At 38.6% G+C, this 22,567-nt stretch overlaps 1 protein-coding gene across 6 annotated transcripts in view; it reads right to left on the bottom strand.

Moving 5' to 3' along the window:
• Window positions 1-983: 983 nt before the first annotated feature.
• The window catches only part of LOC147828525 (PMS1 protein homolog 1-like), a 22,082-nt gene continuing 498 nt past the window's right edge, over window positions 984-22,567 (bottom strand). For 4 of the 6 annotated variants that reach the window (XM_087209648.1, XM_087209649.1, XM_087209645.1 and 1 more), the window contains exons 2-5: window positions 21,747-21,913; window positions 14,035-14,186; window positions 10,711-10,893; window positions 984-1,106 (exon numbers count right to left, since the gene is read on the bottom strand). In XM_087209648.1, coding sequence (XP_087065774.1) covers window positions 984-1,106; window positions 10,711-10,893; window positions 14,035-14,166 — 438 coding nt within the window. In that variant the 5' untranslated portion in view covers window positions 14,167-14,186; window positions 21,747-21,913. Of the gene's footprint in view, window positions 1,107-10,710; window positions 10,894-14,034; window positions 14,187-21,727; window positions 21,914-22,567 lie in introns of all 6 variants that reach the window. The other 2 variants (XM_087209646.1, XM_087209650.1) reach the window with 2 other exon arrangements.

Here is a 22,567-nt window from a genome sequence, read left to right as displayed (position 1 = left end):
ATAGTAAAGAAGAATTATACTCGATTTTAATTAAAATGTGTTATATTTTATTATTATACATCACACTAGACTTGAACTCATTTTCATTATCAGAATAAATGAGGAAAAAAACTAGTATTTCTTTTTAGGGAACATAGTCCCTAATTGTAACTATGCTGAGGTTTTATAAAATAAGATAGTGAGCAAATTTGACATAAGAATTAAGATACATCAGAAAATATATTTCAATGAAGACAGAGTATTTGCAAAAAAAATAAATCTAATAATTTAATGCTTAAACTGGAAGAAACCATAGGAAAAATAAAGGACTTTGATAAATTATAATGAGGAAACAAAATTAAATATGAATTTATATAAAATGTAAGAAAATTACATGTAAGACAACTTAAGAATTACACTGTACACTGCCTGCCTCACAAGCGGAAGGCCTGAGTTGATCCCCAGTATGAAAAAAAAAAAGAATTACACCGTAAGTAGGAATAGAATTAATATACTTATTCTCCTCAAAATAATACAGAGAAAGAAGATATGTTAGGGTATTAGAAAAAAGGTTCTTGTCAAGAAGTTGTTAATTGTTTAAATAGCCATGCATATACTATCTGTTATGACTTATGTATGTTGAAATTTTCCATAAAGAAATATATTTTAAATTTTTACATAATCATATCACCTTAATACTGTGGTTTTATTATCACTGTCAAAACTCCATGATGTTTTAGGTGTTTCAATAGAATACTGTCCTTCATATTTAAAGATGACACTGGCAACCCAGCAACAGGAAAATAAATGCTCTGATAGTTTTTGCACAGACTAATACAGCGTTGTGCACAGTCCCCAACATAACTCCTCTTGAGTATTTGAGAGGTTCTTAACTAAAGGTTGAACATTCACTTTAACTAGATTTTTATCAGGTCCAAAACAATACATCTCAATTCAGAGGATAATACCATTTTTTAACAAACTAGACAGAAAGGTAAAGAATGCTATAAAGCTACCCTCTTACCTTGACCAAGATGTGAAGGTTTTTGAGAAACTATGTGGCCACTGTCATCTAAAACATACTGGGTGCTAAAATTATCAGCAGCTGTCCTTGTTGTAATTAAAACCTGGAAATAAAAAATTCTCTAGTATACAATTATCATTTTAGACATTGCAACAGGTTCACTACTAAATTAGATTTTGAAATACTGGTCATTATAACATAATTTACTTAATATTAAAAACATTTTACTTGATAATTCTTATGACTACTTCTCTTGAAATATTTCTTAAGAGTTACCTAATAAGTAGAGAAGCTTATATATTTTGTTGTTGCAAATTATTGATTTTTCAGTATTTTAATTCAAACACACAAAAACAAACCAATATATGTGAAATGGTGATTGGGGTGTATATATGATTCACATATGTAAAAGCAAACATTTCATCTGCATTTAAGGAATCTGTTTTGTTTGCTTTTTTTTTTTTTTTTTTTTTTGGTACCGGGGATCGAACTTGGGACCTTGCGCTTTCGAGGCAGGCACCGGAACCACTGAGCTAAATCCCCGGCCCAAGGAATGTTTTTTAACAGATTTCCATAAATTGTGGACAAAAGAATAATCCTTAGGTAAACTGATCATTCTGTCCCCTGTTACAACTTGTGTAAAGCTGCATTTTTGTATTTAACGTTTATGGATCAGAAAGTTAAAAATATACAAATATATCTTTACGGACACATTTTTCTTAAACCCAAATTTTAAACTCATTAAGTGCAAATTTTTTATTAGTTAAAAGAAAAACTTGAGCATTAATAAAAGGGAGAAATTCATTCACTATGCAACTATTTCCTCGCTGAGTATAGTAGCACATGCCTATAATCCCAGCAGTCTAGGTGGCTGATGCAAAAGGATCACAAGTTCCAGTCCCGCCCAGGCAACATTACAATTTACTGAGACTCTGTCTCAAAAATAAAAAGGGCTGAGGGTGCAGCTCGATGCAAAGACCCTGAGTTCAATCCCCAAATACCGCAAAGATTTTAAAAAGAAAGAAACTATTTCCTCAGATGTTAGCCATACAAATTTAAGAGCATGTGTACTCATTTGAGCTCCCTCGTGCTTGCAAGATTAGCAGGAAGTGTAAGAATAGTAAATCACACCTGTGCCACGAGACCAGGAGTGGGAGTGGGGATGCTGGCTCAAGGACAGCAAAGGGGACTGGGAAGAAGGGAGCCACACATAGTAAGCAAGAGCGACCAGACTTGAGTGTAATCTTTCTTCGTTATCCTTGGACTCAGCAGAGCTGAATATCCTAAATATGTCTACATAATTTAGAAACCACAAAGATCTTCCTCTACTGATGGAACTCACAGGTTCACTTTCATCTACATTTGCCAGTTCTGCCACTCTGTCCTCACCAAGCAGATTCACTGGGGGCCATATGGCCCTGTGGAACATGTGGGCACTCAGTAAGAATACCAGAACCACCCCCAAAATATGACTTTTCTAGCCCAATGTGCTAGCAGAGCCTGTCGCAGTCTGAGAGTGAAGTCCATAGAAACCTTATTAAGGGCACTGGGAAAAAAGCTGTATCTAAAAGTTGTGAACTTCTGTGTACTCTGTGACCGTTCTACCTCTTCCAAAATTAATTCCGTGGCTTGAGAGCTGTGTAATTCAAAATATTTTCCTGGTAACTAATCTTAATCTCCCTGCTACAACCCAACTGTAATGTATCCATTAATGATTTCTTCTAATAAAGTATAATCCAAAACAAAGAAGACAGAAATGACTAGATACTCTCTTTCCTGAGGTTTAATTATTCCACAACTGTCCCTTTAAAACAATTCTACATTTAATCAAGTGCTTCTCCAAAATTCCAAGGTCAAGTGAATTTTATTTCTATTCTCTAAAGAGCTGGGCACCTGACCTCAAGTCGGTGTCACTGAGCAAGGCAGCCCTGGAACTCTTAGTTCCGGCACTAACTCTGCCAGTGGCTTCTGCATGGTCCAAATGAAAGATTACACTATCATCTTTGGGGGAGTGACGATAAGATGAAGATGATCTCTTATTTCATAAGGTTACATGAGATTTTTCTTTAACCACTTAAAAGCATTCTGTAAGGTAGTAACTTATGCATCCTTTTAAAACATACTAACGGGTAGTAAATTTATTCCAGAGTGCGTGAATAAACTGAAGGGCTAAAAAAGTGAAAGAGGACCGGGCATGCCTATAATCCCAGCACTCTGGGAGACTGGGCCAGCAAGGTCCCAACTTAGGAGCCCACCCTGGGCAACTCAGCAAAGCCTTGTCTCAAAAAGGGGGGGAGGGGCTGGGGATGTATGTACATCAGTGCAAAGGCCCTGGATTCAATCACTAGTACCCTCCCTCAAAAAAGAATAACCTATATCCTGGACAGGAAACCTTTTTTAGGACCAGACATGGGTTTAGAATGCATTAACTGTGCAGCAGCTTGCATGTGAAGGTGCAGTAACTCCATCATCAGGAGAATCTCAAATGTTAAAAACTATTACTGGTGATTCCTAGAAGAGACATTTGAGAAACTGTGTGAGTGAGTAAATCCAGTGATGCCAAGAGAATTTTTTTTTTAAAGAAAAACAGTATTGAAAAGGAGAAGTTTTAGAAGTCTTCAAAGGACCTTATTATGGGTTATATTAGCTAGTCAGTTAATAAAAGCTAAACTGAAGGAATTAGAGTACTAATACAAAATTATATAAAGGCATTTAAACTTCAGAAGAGCAGTTTTCCTCAATTTTGAGTTAGAAAGTAAATTTTAAAACTCAGGAATCAGGCAAAAATCTTGACAAAAATTTATTGAAGGTAATTACAAAAAAGCCTTTTGGGGCAATAGGAAGGCTGACTTTTGTAATGTTTTGCGGTGCTGGGAATCAAACCCAGGGCTTGGCACATGCTGGCAAGTGCTCGAGCACTGAGCTACACCCCCAGCCCTGCGCGGATTTTTAGATGAAGAATGGCACAGAAACAGGAATCTGAAAATGCAGATTAATGGCCTTTATGACTGAGTGAAATATAGGCTTTTGCCTGAATGAAATGTCTCTCTTCTCTGTGTTGAGTATGCCTGCCTACCCACAGATAAACACTAATATGAGTACTCTGACTTTAGAACTTAGTTCTAGCTACCCTATTACAGGGAGACTGGTAACAGGAAAATCCTGGCCCTGGCTCTACTATTTTCAACAGAGTTGTGTATTGCTTTTGAGGAGGCTGCACGTAGGAACCATAATATCCCAAACAACTTCAAAACTTTCCATGCTTCTTCTGACTAAAGGTCTACTACTGTCTCTAAAGGACAGCAAAGGCACACTACACTGAGGAAAAGGAGTCAGTTATTTGTTTGGCCCAGAAACATCAGAATGCTGCCAGAGACATCCCTTTGCCCTTTACAACTATGTGGGCCACAAATAAGGGAGTCCCAGTTCCCGTCTTCACAACACAGTAAGTAAGCTTCTCATTCTGCTCCCCTACGTCATGGAGGTTTAACGTGATATAAAACAGTAACAAGCCTATAGATTCTGTGTTATCACAAAATTCTGTATAATTAACAGGTCAGAATATTATCCACATGGTAATAACTTTAAAAAATGTAGGATGAATGAATCAACAAATACAGTATGAGTCATACACAGAAGACGGAGGGTAACTTCCAATTCTAAGGGAAAAATGGACTTATGCTGCAAAATGAAGACCTCTGATAAAAATTAGAAGGAATATACCTATGGTTATAAAGTTTCAGAAACTATTTCCCAAAAATGTGGAGACATATGCGTAACCTTTGCACACTGAGATGAAACACCCTTGCTGACAAGGGAATAAACGAGACTCATCATTTCATCACCTGCGTGACACAGCAGCCCACTGCTTTTCACATTCAAGGCCAAAGCAGAAACAATTTTCACCTGCATGGTACATAACACTATTCAAGACTCCTCGGTATGCATTATTTTACTTGTTCCTCAAATCATCATCCTCACTTTATAGATGGGAAGAAAATGACTCTCTAAATAAGTCTTATTTCATACATCTGGCCAACACTCTTATTCAAACATGATATTTAGGACTAGGCTCCGGATTCCGACATTCAGTTTGTTCTCATTTTAATAAAAAAAAAACCAGTCCTACCTTCCTCCTAAAACAAAGGTACAACTTAACCTCCATTTAAACCCAGTTCTCCCAATAATGAGTGTGATCATGATGTATACCTAAAAAGTACCAATAAACAATAAAAAGTGAAATAAAAAATAAATAAATCCAGTTCTGCAAGCTTAAATAAGTTTCTTAAATGTTTCTTTGGAAGGAATGTATAATTTACAGTATGTTTATAATATCATCTTAAAAAGGAAGTCCATTATTATATGCAGCTTATTATGTGATGGAACAACACATACTATATAGTCTTTATAAAATTTTTATCAGAAGACCAAAACAGAATTTTCACTACCTTCTAGGTTTTTTTGAGACAGGGTCTTGCAACATCATCATTACGCAAACACCAGTGGGTGCACTTATACCCACCTACATGATACAATCAAGAAACAAGGTGAACACAAGATACATGGGGCCATTGCCTGGGTAACACAGCATAGTGCTTTATAGTAAACTATTCTTTTAATTAAATAGGAGTACACTAGAACGTACTAACAATGACTATATAACCCAGTAACAGCCATTCATCACCATTCTTTTTTTTTGGAACTGGGGATCGAACTCAGGACCTTGCCTTTGTGAGGCAGGCGGCGGGCGGCGGCGGCACCACTGAGCTACATCCCCGGGCCCTCACTACCATTCTTAGGTACTATGCACCATATATAATTCACTGTGTTACACTTTCATGACTGTCAGTGCTGGTTTGTGTACACCAGCATTAACACAACCGAGTAGTGCACTGTACACCAACGGTTTCAGTGTTACTAGGTGATATGAGTTTTTCACCTCCATTATAAACTTACAGGACGACAGCCATAGGTCTAATTCACTGTTGACTGAGTGGTCCTTATGCAGCACACAATTATTTTTTAAATGTAAAATGTAAATGTAGACAAACATATTACTTTCTGTATTTTTGAAATACTATTCAGAGTATTTCCACATTTAATTTGACTCTGACAACTTACATTGTCTGAAATTATCAATGCAAGCCTGGGAATATTTATTATTTTAAGATGAAGGTATTTTTAAACTTTTAAACTGTTTAACCATGCTAATAAGAAAGTGACATACCGTGAAAAACTCAGTACTGAGGGAAATGAAATTGAAACTGAATTTTTGGTTTGCCATGGACACACTGTCCCTGAATAGGTCACAATGTTCATATTCCATGATTTCACTGTGCATAGTTCCTCTGAAATAAGCTAGCACAGCAGGCTGCAGACAGCAGACAATAAGATACAGCTGGATCATTACTAGAGACTGTTTTCAAGGTGGGGAAAGAAGGTTTTGCATTTGGCTTCACGAGGCCCCAGTTTCCTCACCAGTAAGTAATGTGAAGAGATTTTCACAGTAGAGAGGCTGAGACCAGAAGTGGACTCTGAGACACAGAGGAGTGAGCAGGAACTCACTGGCGAGTGCTCCGGAATGAGCACTGTGGGGCAGAGCAGAACCACCCTGAACTGGGGCTGGGCCTTAACAACCCCATGTCAAGCAGTCTTTGGATGTGGGCGGCCCTGCATGGCCGGGCCAGGCAGCTCTCTCCAACTGAAGTGAGGGAAAAGTCACCTATAAGCTTTCAGTCACCAACACTCTCAGCAGCCCTGGCCCTCTAGTGGGGAATCTGAACAGTTACCAAGGTCCATTACTACTACCAGGGGCCTTTCCAGCTCTAACCCTCCTTTTTTCTTTTTTTCTTCTGTTTACAACACTGGGGATGGAATCCAGGGCCTTCACACTAAGCTACATTTCCGGCCCTTTTTATTTTGAGGCAGGGTCTCACTAAGTCACTAAATTGCCCGGGCTGTGCTCAAACTTGCAGTCCTCCTCCCTCAACCTCCCAGAGTGCTGAGATTACAGCTGTGTGCCACCACTAGCTTTTAGATACAAACATAAATCACCGTCAAAAACTCTTGTGACAAAATAATATATGCTATGCAATGGCTTAGATGAAAACTGTGTCCCCAAAGGCTCATGTGTTCAGAGGTGGGTTTTGGGAAGTCGATGAGATCATGAGGGCACTAACATTACTATACTCATTACAGATGAGCTCACAGCAGGAGCGCTGCTCGGAGGGCGGAGGGCGGGCGTAGTGAAGAGGAAGCAGGTACAGGAGGCATGACCTAAAAGGGAACACTCTAGTTCCCAGCCCTTCTTTTCTCTCTGGCTCTTTTCCTCTCACTCTGCTTCCTGGCTACCTTGAGGGAGATTTCCTCTGCCATCGTTTCTGCCTTGGAGCCAGCCGACCATGGACTGAAACCTTTGAAACTGGGAGGCAAAATGAACCTTTTCCCTCTTAAATTCTCTACATTAGGTATTTTGAACCAGGTAATCAATAGTACATTTATATATCAAGTATCAAGTTTAACAGGCAGAACTAGTCTGTGTTGATGGAGGCCAGAAGGGGGCTTATCTCTAGGAGTACTGACAGGGAGGAGACACGAGAGAAGCTGCTGGGTCCCGATAATGGTCTGATCCTGCGCGGAATGACTACACAGACCTACCTCCATTGTGTTGCACATGGGTGTGTTCCTGTGCTCACACTCAAACACAGGCAGATTATATGTGGTTTCCCAAAGATCTGCAAGATGGGGGATTCCATAAAATGGTCTGCTAATATTTTTAAGGGTAAACAAATACTTGGCACTATAATGTGTACACTGTAAACTTTAACTGCTCGTGAAGTTTATGGTTTTCTATTATTGTGATACTTTTGACAATTCTTTTGAAATTCTGATGAATAATATTATACTATTTGTACTCAAATCCACTTGAATGCCTCAAAAAAAGGACAAAATGACAAATGTGGATTATCAAATGGGCCTATGTAAACAAATAAACAAGATCGTAACCATGGAGAAACATAAAACTGCCATGTAAAATCAGAACTACAGTGAGGATTTGTCATGTTTCCTGTAAAACATTCATAAAGACTAAGTATGCTGCTGCCACCTAGCAGGCCAAGCTGATTATAACCAATTTCAGCTCTGGAAGGTTATATACATCTTGTACATACGAAATTGCATCTTTTCTGACCAAAATAATACCAAAATAAGCCTTAAAGGCTATCTTCCAGTTTGGACAATGGCTAAAAAATTCATATACCGTATCTGTGTTCTAAAACGGCCAATGAGCATTCAAACAACAGTACTGCTACTACTGGGAGGTTCAGACGTTCCCTGGTACAAATCCCACGTCATTTTAAAAACAGACTTTTTGTGTAAGATTTGGGGTGTAGGTTCCCACACACTCTCTAGAAGAATGACAGGCAATGCCCACTTGTACCCTCCAGGCCTCCAAAACCCACCTGAAGGCTCAGGGTACTATAGAGCAAGTGCTGAGTAAGACAGAGAAGCACATGGTGTGTCGGATCCTGGGAGAGGCTCTAAAAGTGCGTTTCCTCCTTTAATGAGTCTGACTACCGGGATGCTGACAAGCAAGGGCCCAGTTCTCCATGCTTCAGCAGCAGAATCTCCCACTTGAACCACACCACACCTGCAATGTTTCTCGCCTACTTAGGACAATCCCTTACAAAGCCCTAAGGTCCTAGCTAAGATCCTACCTATAAAACGGGAGAAAACCTGCACTCTGCTACCACTTTAAGGGCAGAAAGACAAAGGAAGGCCACAGTGGGTCTGGAGAACATACCAGTGCTGAAACTATCAGGATACTAAATGGATGTTCAAACACCAGAACAGGAGCTAGCAACAATATCTCTCACCCACGCCACTTTTTCTAGACAAGAGGTATAAAACACTATCACTTTACTGCACTTGACATTACCACCTATACAGGGTCTTTCAGCCTCAGCACAAATGAAGTAGTACATGACCACTGGGCAAACTTTATTAACTAAGGAGACCCTCACAATTTCCTATTACCCACAGATACTGTCACACCACAAAACAATCCCTACACCCACAGCGTAAGAGTATAGCACAAAGAAACGCGTAAAGTTACGTACTCAAACACAGTGGAGATAAATGAAAATGAAGAAACTGAGCTTGTAGGTGGGCTTTGGCACAAACTAGTTATAAAATGTGAGGCAGAGGTAGTGTAGTATAATTGCTATAAAACAACTGAGACTGACTCTGGTGTGGTGGCACATGACTGTGATACTGTCACGTCTGGGGAGGCTGAGGCAGGAGGATCACCATGAGTTTGAGACCAGCCTGGGCTACATGGCTGGTTCAAGGCCAGCCTGAATTATAGAGCGAGACTCTGTCTCAAAAAACAAAAACAAAAACAAAAATCTAAACAAACTGAGTGTGTCAGGCACTTTAGTAGATGGTTGATACACATTACAAACACCTAACTAGCAGCAGTCAGAAGTGTAAAGTTCTGGATCCAATCTGACCGAAATATCTATGGTTTAGGACAAGTCAAGTCATGTTTCTAGATCTCAGCCTCATTATGTGTACTGACCAGAGTGGGATTTCCAGATTCTATCCCACAGAACAAAACCAGTAATATGATTAAGCAGGTATAGGGAAATGTACCTACGATAAACTTCTATCCTTAGAGACTCACAAATTATGCTTCAGTAAAGGCTGAGAAGTGCTCCAGTTAAATGTTTATGTTTCTAAATTCATCTTTTTCCCAATCCAATGGGTCACTAAACTATATTCTTTTCTACCCTGCAAAATAAATGCTGCTGATCCTCAAAAAACTAGAGATAGAATTACCATGTGACATAGCAAGTCCACTTCTGGGTATATAACCAAAAGGTGAACTCAAGGATTGGAAGAGATATTTATATATCCATGTTCACAGCAACCTTATTCACAGAGCCAAAAGGAAGAAGTACTCCAAGTGTCTACCAACAAAAACAGATAGTGGATAAACAAAATGTGGTATATCTATACATGTCATACTATTTGGCCATTAAAAAAGCCAGGCATGGTGACACACACTTGTAATACAAACACCTTAGGAGGCCGAAGCAGGAGGATTGCCAATTTCCAGCCCAGCCCAGGCAACTTAGCAAACTAGTGACACCCTGTCTCAAAAAAATTTTTAAGGAGGGTGGGAATGCTGCTCAATCCAAAGACCCTAGGTTCAATCCTAAGTACTGAAAAAATAAAACAAACAAACAAACCAATACCTAAAGGAATGAAATTCTGATAGCATTACAACATGCACAAAACTTAAAGACATTCTGCAAGGCCAGACACAGGCCAGACCCAAAAGGACAAATACTGTATGATTCTACTTACATGACACACTTCCAACAGAAGATTCAAAGAGACGAAAAGTAGAACAGTGATTACAGGGATGAGATGAAGTGGAAGGGACGGGGAAGCTACTGCTTAAAGGGTTTTAGTTTGGAATGATGAAAAAGTTCTGAAGATGTACACTGTTCTTAAGGGTATAAAATGTGAATGTACTCAATTGTACACCCGAAAATGGTGTAAATCTGGTGCAAATTTTATAAGTATATTGTACCATAAATTTTTTAAAATTTGAAAACATACTTTACCAAATACTGGATTACTTTTAACTCTAATATTCTGTAATGATGCAATCACTAAAAAAACAATATAAATTACCTTACCTCAGCTATACAACAAATTGACCCCAGTGCTTCCCCACGAAAACCAGAGGCTCTCAAGTTGCCAAGAGCCTCATGACTATTTATTTTGGAAGTGTAGTATTTCACAGCCATCACCGGGGTGTCCACAGCCTTGATACCTTCACCGCTGTCTCGGACCTCAATGTTATCAAACCCATAGTTCTCCTGTATAAAGCCAGAAATGCTTTTACTATATAAAAACAGTAAACTATGATCACAGAAACAGAAACACAAATGAAACACTTTGCTCACCTATTTACCTTTATTGAAGGATTATATGATGGAAATCAGAATTCAAATCCCTTTAGCTCCATGAATTCCTAGTCAAGGTACAATGAGCAAGTTCCTGGTTTTCTTTGGACTCAGGTGAAAATAAGGAAGTCAGTCTGATCTGAACAGGTTCTTTTAGTTGTTTCACTACCAATTCTTCTGACATACACACGCTCACATGAGTGCATACACACACATCTTTTTGTATATATATAATCCCTCAAATAAAATAAAACAACAACCCAGCACTAGCAAACAGTGCCTCTTCTACCCACTAAGACTACAGCAATCATCATTATTCAACCTGATTTTTAATACTTTCTCCCTTGTTTTCATAAAAGCTTTTACATTAGCTGGGCATGGTGGTGCATGCCCACAATCCCACAACTCTGAGAGGACGAGGCAGGAGGATCGCCAAGTTCAAGTCTAGCCTATAACTTTCTAAATTTCTTTCAAATATCACCAAACAGAAAACTGCGGAGAATAACACACCTAATTTGGCAAACTCAGCAAGTTTTTAATTTGAAAATTAAGAAAACAGACTCGAATTATATCTTACTTATACATCCTAATTCTAAATTATACATACACAATAACAAAATCTAAATTTCCATAATGATCACACTTTCTAGGAATACAATATTCTAAACTTGATAGCCAACTTCTGACTCCACAAAGTTTTGTGTATGGCCACAGGTACAATTACGATGGAGAAAAAAAAAATCTTCCTAGCATTATGTTCACTTTGTATTATAAAACATCACATCTTTCCAATAACCTAGAATTACATAATACTGTATATGTATATTTTAAGATAAATTATATACACAAGGGATTATGGAGGTAGAACATAAGATTTAGCCCCTCGATTCTTAAAGTAAAATTAAGTTCACATATGGGGAACAGCCTGTTTCATTTTATAGGAAAAAAGAGAAATACAAATCTTGTACATAGATAAAAACTACAGACATGTGAGTAAAATAACAGATCTTTCTGAATTTTTAAAATACTATCAACACATTTAATTATGACAACATACGTTGTACAAACTCCTTATGAAACAGATCTTATCATGTAAAGTAGCCCAGCTGAACTGTTTATGTACGTGGTTTAGGAGATTAAACTCCAGATTTCACACCCACCTATATGCCCAGTCCTTTTAAAATTTTTTATTTTGCAACAAGGTCTCACTAAGTGGCCCAGACTGGGCTTGAACTTTTGATTTCCTGTCTCAGCCTTCCATAGTATTGGGATTACAGGCTTCTGCCACCAGGCCCACCTTGAATTGTTTAAAATTCTACAACATAGATACATTAAAAGACTAAAATACATAGCAAAGTTTATGTTTAATATACTTTCACAGAGTATTTAGGTTGGCTTGTTAACATTATTCTAAATTATTTTCCTTCCAGAGATGTTTAAAAATAAGACATACATTTTAAGAAATAAAACAACAGGGCCAGGGATTTAGCTCAGTAGTTCCACTGCCTGCCTCGCAAGCACAAGGTCCCGAGTTCAATCCCCAGTACCCGGCCCCCCCAAAAAAGAAATAAAACAACAAAAGTAAAAATGAAAAAAGAACAAGATGTTTGTCTGCCTAAGATTCTTAAGTGAAGTCTGACCAATACAATGACATAATACTCTAAATTATCAACTGTACTCAAACCACACTGAACTGATTATATGAAACATCTAAGAAAAATTGTCTTTCTTCAGATTTAACTCAATACATTTTTTTCTCATGTTTATAAACCTTACATTACTTAAAAACACAACCCAGGTTTGATATGGTATAGAAGAGCAGCTCTCAAAGTGTGTTCCCCAGTATAACGCGTTCAGCATCAACTAGAAACACATCAGAAATGCAAATTTTCAAGCCTCACCTAAAATGTGAAGTTTTACGATGGAGCCTGGAAGATGTCTAACCTGTAAATTAATCTGCTGCACCTATACATTGTAAAACCCACTGCCATACAGAAAAGATTTTGAAGGGTATTCAAGTCACAAAGACAGAGTCTAATCTCAGCTCCACTATTTAATAATTACGTGACCTGGAACAATTTTTCAGAACACTAAATGATTTGCAAAATGGGTATTTACTAGTTGTTAACATACAGTTTTTATAAGTGGCTTATTTTATAGCTATATCATAGAATCTAAACTGATAGGAAAAGGTTAGATCCCTTTCCTACAAAAATACTATCAGCATAAGGCCCAATCACATAATATCACAAATAATGTAAACACCTGATAATTAGATTGTTTTGGTTTTTGTGGTATTGGTGACTGAACCCAGGGCCTTCACACTGAACTACAGCCCCAATTCTTTATTTTATTTTATTTTGAGGCAGGGCCTCAGTAAATTGCCCAGGCTGGGCTTGAACTTGTGATTCTCCTGCCTCTGCCTCCTAGAGTGCTGGGATTACAGACAAGTGACACATAACCAAAATGATAATTAGATTTTAATAAGTGTACATGTATTCTTACATTCAGTCAAACACTTTCCTACCATTTACTAGGTACTGGCCAAGAACGAAGGATGCACAAATAAATAAAATATAGACCTTACCCCTATGAGCTTACAATTTGTAACAGTGGAAATGGATATGCAAATTAATTGCAATAAATCGTAATGAGTGCAGTAAGACAATATTAATGCACGATTTAATACTCAGCACTTAAAAATTTGAAAACTTTGAGTAGTTCTGAAACGACATAGGAAAACTACAGTACAAAAAGGAATACATAAAAAAAGTAAATACAAATAATTAAGAGCAAATACCACAAAATACATTGATATTCTAAGTGATAAAGTCCTAAAGCACGTGTTCTTCTTACAATGTCCTTTAGTGTTACCAAACTGTCGACTTAAATTAAAATTTAGTTTTTAAGAATTTGCTATTAAGACAAAAAGTCTAATGTCCTAAGAATGACTTACTAGTACACAGAAAGAAAAGAAAGTTACTAGAAGAAAGAAGAAAACATCTGTCAGGCCCTTTTTGCTTTAAGGACATCTGGCTTCCCAAGGACACTCACCAGTTTCACATCTATGCTTGTGGCACCAGCATCCAAGAAGTTTTCAACCAGTTCTTTGAAAGCACTGACCACAGAAGTGATTATCTGGGAACTTGAAAGGAGGCGAACTGTTGCTGCAGGCAACTGTTTCATTCTAGTTTTTAGCACAGTATCTAAAAGATAAATATGAAATTTATAAAAGACTCAAGCATTTCTAATAGTACAGACAGCAATAATAATGATACAATAATAATAATAGAAACAGCTCACATTTATTGAGCCTTACTGTATGCTAGGCTCTAGTTTAAGCATATACAGTATTAATTATCTCTTACCAGTATGCTTTGAAAGAGGTGCTACTATCATGTCTTTTTATAAGAGGACTGAAGAAAACTTGTCCAAGGTCATCCAGTTACTAAGAGGCAGAACTTAGACTTAAATACAGGTAAGTCACTCAATACTTCCTCTACTTTGTAATATAATTACCTCTAATAAATAAAAATGACTAGAGCAGGTACAAAAAACCCACAATAATATAAAAAAACAGTTTTTCTAATTTCTGTGACTACAGCTGCTTATCTACAGTCTGACTTTTCTACTAAATTTCAATCTGGTATTTCCAACTGCCTGCTGAGATGACTAGCTCAAACTCAAGGTATTCCAATGACAAACATCCACTTACTCAGAATCTAATCTGATCAACTCCTAAATCCCATCAATCCTTCCCTTGGTGTCTTGTACATTTAGTCCTTCCTTTTTCTTGGGGGGAGGGACGCTGAGGATTAAATCCAGGAACTTGGGCACACACTCCATCACTGAGCTACACTCCCAGCCCTAGATCTTCCTCTCTTTTTTTGGTACCAGGGATTGAACTTGGGACCCTGTGCTTTGGAGGCAGGTAGCAGAGCCACTGAGCTAAATCCCCGGCCCTAGAGCTTCCTTTCTGGTTCAGTCTCCTGACACTACACAATCTCCTAGTTAGCCTCCATGACTCTGGACCATTGGTCGCCATGCCTATTAGTTAAAATGATGATTACTACAAGAACAACTACCATTTATTAAGTGCACTTTATATATGGGATCTCATTTAATCCTCTAAATCAAGAAAAGGAAGCACTATGTAAAAGCTGTAATTATTATTATGATCACTTAAGAGGTATGAAAGAAATATTAAAGTTGTCAGGATCCAATCAGAGCTCCTTGTGTCAACTTACCAAAACATGTAAATAAAATCAGGAGGTTATGAAGGCAAGAGTGTTATACATGATTGCCTTATAGTAGCTGTCACAAAATACTCCCTGAAAATCACAAGCTTATGTAGAGGTCATTGAAATGTTACACAAAAAGTCCTTACAAGGAGCCAGCAACTGGCCGTTCAACCTTGGCCTGACACCACTCCTATTATTCACTGTCATCATGGATTTTTGTTTTAAAGTATCTGATGTAACCCTCAATTTTGTCTTTCAAAACTTCTCTCTTAACTTTTTTGAATATATCCAATTTACTCTGGCATGTATATCTCCACTGCAATGCTCTGCAGTTCCCATTGCAAAGCTGTTACCAAATAAATATTATTCTTTTGAGAATCACTCTTGTTTTGTTGTTTTTTTCTCTTAGGTCAACAGATGTGAAAAAAAAATCAAAACTGTGGGACTAACTCAGGTACTTCTTGAGATTTTACCTTAAATGCATTCCCTTAAATGTCCTGATGATTAAGTAGACTGCGGAAGGCACATAAATATTGGAATCATGGAGACAAATGTGTTCTAACATGATTTCTTATAAACAGAACATTGGGCTGGGATGTGCCTCAGTAGTAGAATGTTTGCCTACCAGGTGCAAGGGTTCTATTGCTAGCACCGTAAAAAAATTTTATAAACCAACATTTAAAGGGAGGAGAGGGGGTTGGGGGGGAGGGATAAAATAAAATTTATTAATAAAAAAACATTTAGTTAATAAATCACACTGTGTTAGCAATTGAAGAATGCAAAGGACAACTGTGCTACAATGAATGTAATGGATGGTCTGCATGGCTGGCAATGATCACATAGTGCTGCCACCTTGGGACGTGGTCAGTCCTGTGACTTAACAGCTTCACTTCAATGTCATTAGTTACCCACATGCTTTGAAGAGTCACGATGTCTTTTTATATCACTGAGCTCTTTTGGAGGTAGGCTATTTAGCCTCTAGAGTTACTGTTAATCTAAACTAATTAGATCCCAGACATGTGAGATTAACTGCCCTCTACCTTACTCTGCTTAAAATGTCATTCTAATCATGTGGCTCCCCAAAGTTGAAAAGATTAAGCTCAAATCTGTATGCTGACATCTGAGATTCTTAATATGCTGATCCAGGGCCAGGGATTTAGCTCAGTGGTGCTGCTGCCTGCCTCACAAGTGCAAGGTCCTGAGTTCAATCCCCGGTACCAAAACAAAAAAAAAAAAAATGCAGATCCGGTATGAAAATGTAAATCTCCCTGCCAGTAACTGTTACAACTAGAAAAACCTTTGATCAAGCAATCAAAAACAAAACAAAAATTTCAGTACTAGAACATCTACTTAAGTTCAATTGCTTCAAATAAAGAACTTTGGTACCCAAAAACAAACAAACAAACAAACCACAAAAATTTCATATGTAAATTCCTCATTTAAAACATTCAGGGAGGGGGCTTTGCATGTACTGTAATGCCTAATTTCAGAAAACATTTTAGGAAAATAAACATAAGCTCAACAACATGCAATTCCTAAAAAGTTAAAGAGTTAGGGCTGGGGATTTAGCTCAGTGGTTCTGCCACGTGCCTTGCAAGCGCAAGGTCCTGAGTTCGACCTGTGGTACCAAAAAAAAAAAAAAGTTTCTTGGACCAAAGAATGGGGCAGATGGGGGCGGGGACAACCTACCACTTCCTTAATTTAACATGACTAGTTACATGCTTGTATGATGATTTGATCCCGTGGAATATAGTTCCAAATAAAACAGCAGTGTGAAAACAAAACAGAGAGGTCAGTTTAGGATTCTTTCTCAGGCAACATAAACAGTCACATGAACAGTAACTGAGAGCAAGAAATGGAGTATAGGCACTGCTGTACACAGAAGTTTAAGGGACGCATTTCTGGGAAGAGGCAACATACTGGCTTCTGAGGGTGGTAAATGGTCACAATTCATTATATATTTTGCTAAACATAAGGCAAAGCTGATTGGCACAGCAGAAAGATAGACCAGAGGGTAAGAAATAAGTCTTGGGGCTCACCTTTATTAAATGTAAACTGAAGCAAATCACCTAAATCCTTCTGCAAAAACTAGTCATCATCTGTAAAACTGGATAATGCCTTACCAGTTTACCATAAGAATCAAATAAGAAAGCTCATATAAAATGTCATTCTATAAATGGTAAAGACTTTCATAAATGTACAGTACTGTGGTGAGACAATTATGTAAAGGAACGCTGGTAATTCTTTTTTGCTACTAACAGTTACTCTCTAATCAACCTAGATATTTGATTTAGTTCTGGCATATGTAATTTCAAGGGGAGCAGCTGTAAAATAACTCCCTCTCCGGGGCTGGAAGCATCAGAGAAACAGTGGATAGTTAGGCTCTCCACTGCCCTAACATTCACACATATTAGTCACAGACAAAAGGCACCTTCCCTCTTCTGAAGCTTCAGACTACAGCCTCAGGTCTAAGGGTGTAGAGCTCCTGTACCGTGTAATTTCATAGTCACTAGCCACACGTAGCTACTGAGCCCTTGAAATGGGGCTAGTCCCAACTGAGATGTGCTGGGCCAGGGATATACCTCAGTGGCACGGTGCCTATCTGGCAAGCGTGAGGTCCTGAGTTCGATCTCTGGTACCAAAAAACAAACAAACAAAGCAAACTGAGATGTGCTAATACATATTAGATTTCAAATTCAGCATAAAGTCAGATTAATTTTTTTCACGAGTATAGGATAAAGTGCTATTTTAGATATATTAAGCTACACTGCTGTGTTTTATATCTAGATGTAGCCCTAAAGCCTCATAAGCTCATAGGTGGGACTTTGTGATTGGATCACAGGGATGTGACACTCATCGTAGATTAGTCTACTGGTGAGTTTATAGCTAAATGTGATGTTGGGAGGTGAAGCCTGGTTGGAAGAGGCAGGTCACTGGGAGTGCGGCCTGGAAGGGTCTCCCTCCCTCCCTCTCCCTCTGCTTCCTGACTGACAGGCCATGAGCTATTTCTATTCTGCCATGCTGTCCTGGATTAGAGCCAGCTAACTATAGACTGAAACAGAGCTCTACAAACTGTGAGCCAAAATAAACTTTACCTCCTTTAATTTGCAGGTGTCAGGTATTGTGTCTCAGCGATAACAAAGATATACAAATACATATTAAAATTAAATTCATTTTTTTCCTTAACATGATTAGAAAATTTCAGATGGTGTGGCCTATGTTAGTCATACTTCTACTGGAATGCTAGACAGAGTAGTAGCTTAAAAAGGCAGGTTCTGAACTTAACTACTTGGTTTTATCCTATTAGCTATACAACACTGAGGAAATTAAACTCTCTAAAACACAACCACCTACTGTATAAAATGGGGAAAATAATGGTATCATATGGTGGTAGTTAGAAATAAGGATATATATAAATAAATTTATAGTGCTTGGCATATAAATGCTAAAAGACCCCAGGATACTTGGACTAAATTGAGTTCATCCAAATTCTTAAATGAACAACCCGTCTAACCCCGGCCTCTAACCCTAAAGGGGCTAACCCACTAGGCTTGAGTTCAAGTACAGTATTCTACATTAGCTTGAGGATCCCAAGAATCTAAGAGAAATACTGATGAACAAAGTTATGGGTTAAAACCTTGTCTCCTCTTAACCTTTACCTGTTCTGGGCAGTTTGCCCACTCTCATCACCTCTGACTCATTTCTACAACACTTATCCCAAAATCATCTTTCTTTTTTGTTTTTAAGCCCCTAATTTCATCCTAATCTTCATCACTTAGTTTACTGAGATTGTGGCATAGCATAAACTCTTATTACACCTTGCCTATCCCATTCCACCATGTCCTCTTCTTTCGTAAGATGTCTGCATCTCTATGCATATTCTTCTTCCCTTAGGGCCAGGTCAGTGTCTCTTCTCTCCTCATGAAGTGCTATGAATGCTTTCCTCCCTCCAAAATTCATGTTGAAATGCTGAACCCACAAGTTCATAGAATTAGAGGGGGTAGGCCGAGGTCATGAGGCTGAAGCCTTAGTGACTGAGATCAGAGCCCTTGTTAAGGATATTCAGAGAGCTGCCTTCCCCCTCCCATCTTGGAAGAACACAAGCAGATGGCGCCACCTACGAGCCAGCAATCAGGTCCTCACCGGATACTAAGTCCGCCTCGATGCTGTTCTTCTGTCAGACTTGCGAGAAAATCTTTCTGCTGTCTACAGCCTACCCCGCATATGGTATTTTGGTATAGCAGCCTGAAAAGGCTAAGGCACTAACATTTTCAATTAATTACTGACACTTTCACCTAATTTCATTTAATGAGTTTCCCCATGAGCATTTTGCCACTGAAAGCAAAAATACAAAAATCCCTCAACTCTATTATGCCAGCAATCATCTTTCTCTTTTCTGTTGTTGTTGTTTTATGTACTATCAGGGATTGAACACAGGGTCTTTGCCCAAAGTTACATCCTCAGTCCTTTTTTTCTTTTCAGACAGGGTCTAAGTTGCTGAGGCTGGGCTCAAACTTGTGCTCCTCTTGTCTCAGCCTCTAAAGTGTTGGTATTACAGGCATGCGCCACCATGGCCAGCTTCACTTTTTTTTATGAAGACAAAGTAAATACCCTACATTGACTGTCATTAATTCCCTATCACTAACTTACTTCTATAACCCTAGCAAAATGGCTACCACTTTAACCACTGTTAGGATTTTATTTCTTTTCAAGCTCACTGATATCTTGAGTCACTAAATCCATTCTTCAAGACTCATACTCCTTGACTTCCTTGAAATCTGTGATGCTGATATTGCCTAATCCTCAACACTATTTCCATCTATACTTCCTTGACCACTTTGAGGTCTTCACTTTCTTCCCAGAAATGTGAACATTTCTCAACCCTTCCCCTCTCCTTAAGTACCTTAAGACCCAAACCAAAATTTATATCCCTAAAAGTGATGTCTCGCTTAAGACAGATATTTGTAACAATTAGTGCCATTGTTACCCAAATAAATATTTGTGAAACAGAACTCATCGTGAGATCTTCCCTCACATGTTCCACTTAACTTTGTTATTTCTCTTTAATAGTATATTGTTGTTAGTCACCAAGGTTAAATACTTCCATTCCTCTGTTAGCAATCTATGTATTTGTACTCCACATATCCTCCTAATGCAATGCTGCATATCACTCTGGACCCAGTTCCAGTATTATCTGCAACACAATCCTTTCTGATCACCCAATTGGGATGATCCTTCCCCCTCCCTTAACTCCTAATGTGTTTGGTTTGCACTCATGGGATGCTTATCACCTACCAGTCCTGAGTGTATAACTTGAGAGTGCAAGGAATCATGTAGTATGTATCTCTGGATGCACAGACACCCATCACAGCACTTCACTCACCCTGAGCACTTTATAAACACTAAATGAAGGGCCACTAAAAATAATATCAGCATCTTTCTTGTGCCAATGTAAACATTAAAGTGTGTCCTTTCCAGCAATTTTCACCATTGCCATAACTCTTTCTCTTTATATTCTAATTTTAAACTTGTTTCCATTCATTCCTAGACCAAATGTTCCTCCTAACAACTTTTCTTCCAGGCTCCAGGGCCTTCTTCACCTACTTGGAGGCAACCTGCACTTAAATGTTTTCCAAACTGATCTCAGAATCTTTCTCCTGTATTTCTTGATAATAAAAACAACAGCTAAGGTAAAAACTTGATACACTTTATCACTTTTAATCTTTACAGCACCCCCATGTATACTATCATTCCTCTATTCCGAATGACATTTAAAGGCTTGATGACTTTTTCAAGATCAGACACTATTATACAGCAGATGTACACCCTTGGATGTTTGACTCCGAAGGCTGTGCCCGGAATTTTCCATGCAGGCACTCAAAGCGAACCCTGACACCATAGAAACTGTCAACGTCCACATCTTAGGACCCAGTCCTTTCTATCCTACTTCTAAATACTTCTCAAACCAATCCTCTATTCTCAGTATAGCCGCTGTTCAGCCTCTTAAAATTTCTCCTCTTATCTGCAGCAACAGCCAGCTAATTAATGTTTTCACTCCAATTTCAACCACCTATAAGATAGTTTCTAAAATTTCATCATATTGCTACCCTACTTAAATTTTTGTATATGGTTTCCAACTGCTAACTAGGTCAAGTTCAAACTCCTTAACAAATGGATCTCTACCTACCTTGGTAATTTCCTACCACCATGCCCCTTAGCTCACAGAATTCCCTTCTAGGCTGACTTCTGCCCTTCCCTCCAGATTTTCTTTCAGTGTCATCTCCTCAAAGACGTTCTTCCCTGTTTTAATGCCCTCACCGCTCCACCGCCGCACATTTCATGTCCCTAATAGATTAGGCCTTCCATTCCTTTCACTCCTGCAGCACCTTTTCCTTATTTTTAATCCAAACTAACCACAGGTCATTCCATTTTCCTTCTCTCCTGCCTCAGAGTCCTTTGAGGACAAAGATTTTATATTAACCATACACAGTAGCTTTAGAATGTACCATTCTATTACATGTGTACCAAATGATTCTTGAAAAGTAGAGGGTTCATGCCAGGCTCACAAGTTCACAGCACAGAATGTCTGAGAAATGTTGGGATAGTCATTCTTCCACGTCTGCTGAAAGGTTAAGTGGAACACTCCAGGTATGCTAATGACCAGCAAGGTCAATTAAGGACACCGGGTGTACCTAAAAAAAGAAGTAGGGATGAGACAATTCAACAGATTTTTCTAGGGAGAACACAAGTAGTACTAATTTAAAGGGCAGACTAAATTTAACCCAACAGAAACGTTAGATATTTACACACATAGAGCCAACATTCTCTTAAATCAACTTTTGAAATGTTTTGGCAAGTTAGTTCAGAAAAAAAAATAATAATTTACGTACAATAAAGGTAATCTAATTTCAAAGATGATTGAAAAACTCTTAATCAATGGGGCCGGGGATTTAGCTCAGTGGCACCGTGCCTGCCTCGAAAGCGCAAGGTCCTGAGTTCGATCTCCAGTACCAAAAATAAAAATCTAATCAAGTCTTTTCCTCTTTGATATCCACGTGTTCTCAGGATGTACTGGTGCCTGCACTCGGCGTGGGGATAAACGCAGAATGGCACCTGCAAGGGCAGCGACTAAAGGATGAGTCTATGGGTACCCGTCGTGGGTCACAGCATACCACATTACGACAACGCCATGCTCACAATCACAAATCAAGTTACGGTTGTTGTGATTAAATTTTCTGCCAGGAAGACAACCTTAAGACCTGCGCCAGAAGCGTCTGGGAAATGGGCCTCCGCTAGCGCAGCCCCTCGGCCCGCGCTCCCCACCTGTGTGCCCTCCTCTGCCCGCT

Source organism: Heterocephalus glaber, unplaced genomic scaffold, assembly GCF_053883595.1.
Source record: "Heterocephalus glaber isolate CG9 unplaced genomic scaffold, H.glaber_assembly_v1.0 deba00001058, whole genome shotgun sequence".
Lineage (NCBI taxonomy): Eukaryota > Metazoa > Chordata > Mammalia > Rodentia > Bathyergidae > Heterocephalus > Heterocephalus glaber.
The sequence above is the reverse complement of the archived record's forward strand: the minus strand, read 5'-3'. Positions and strand labels throughout refer to the sequence as shown.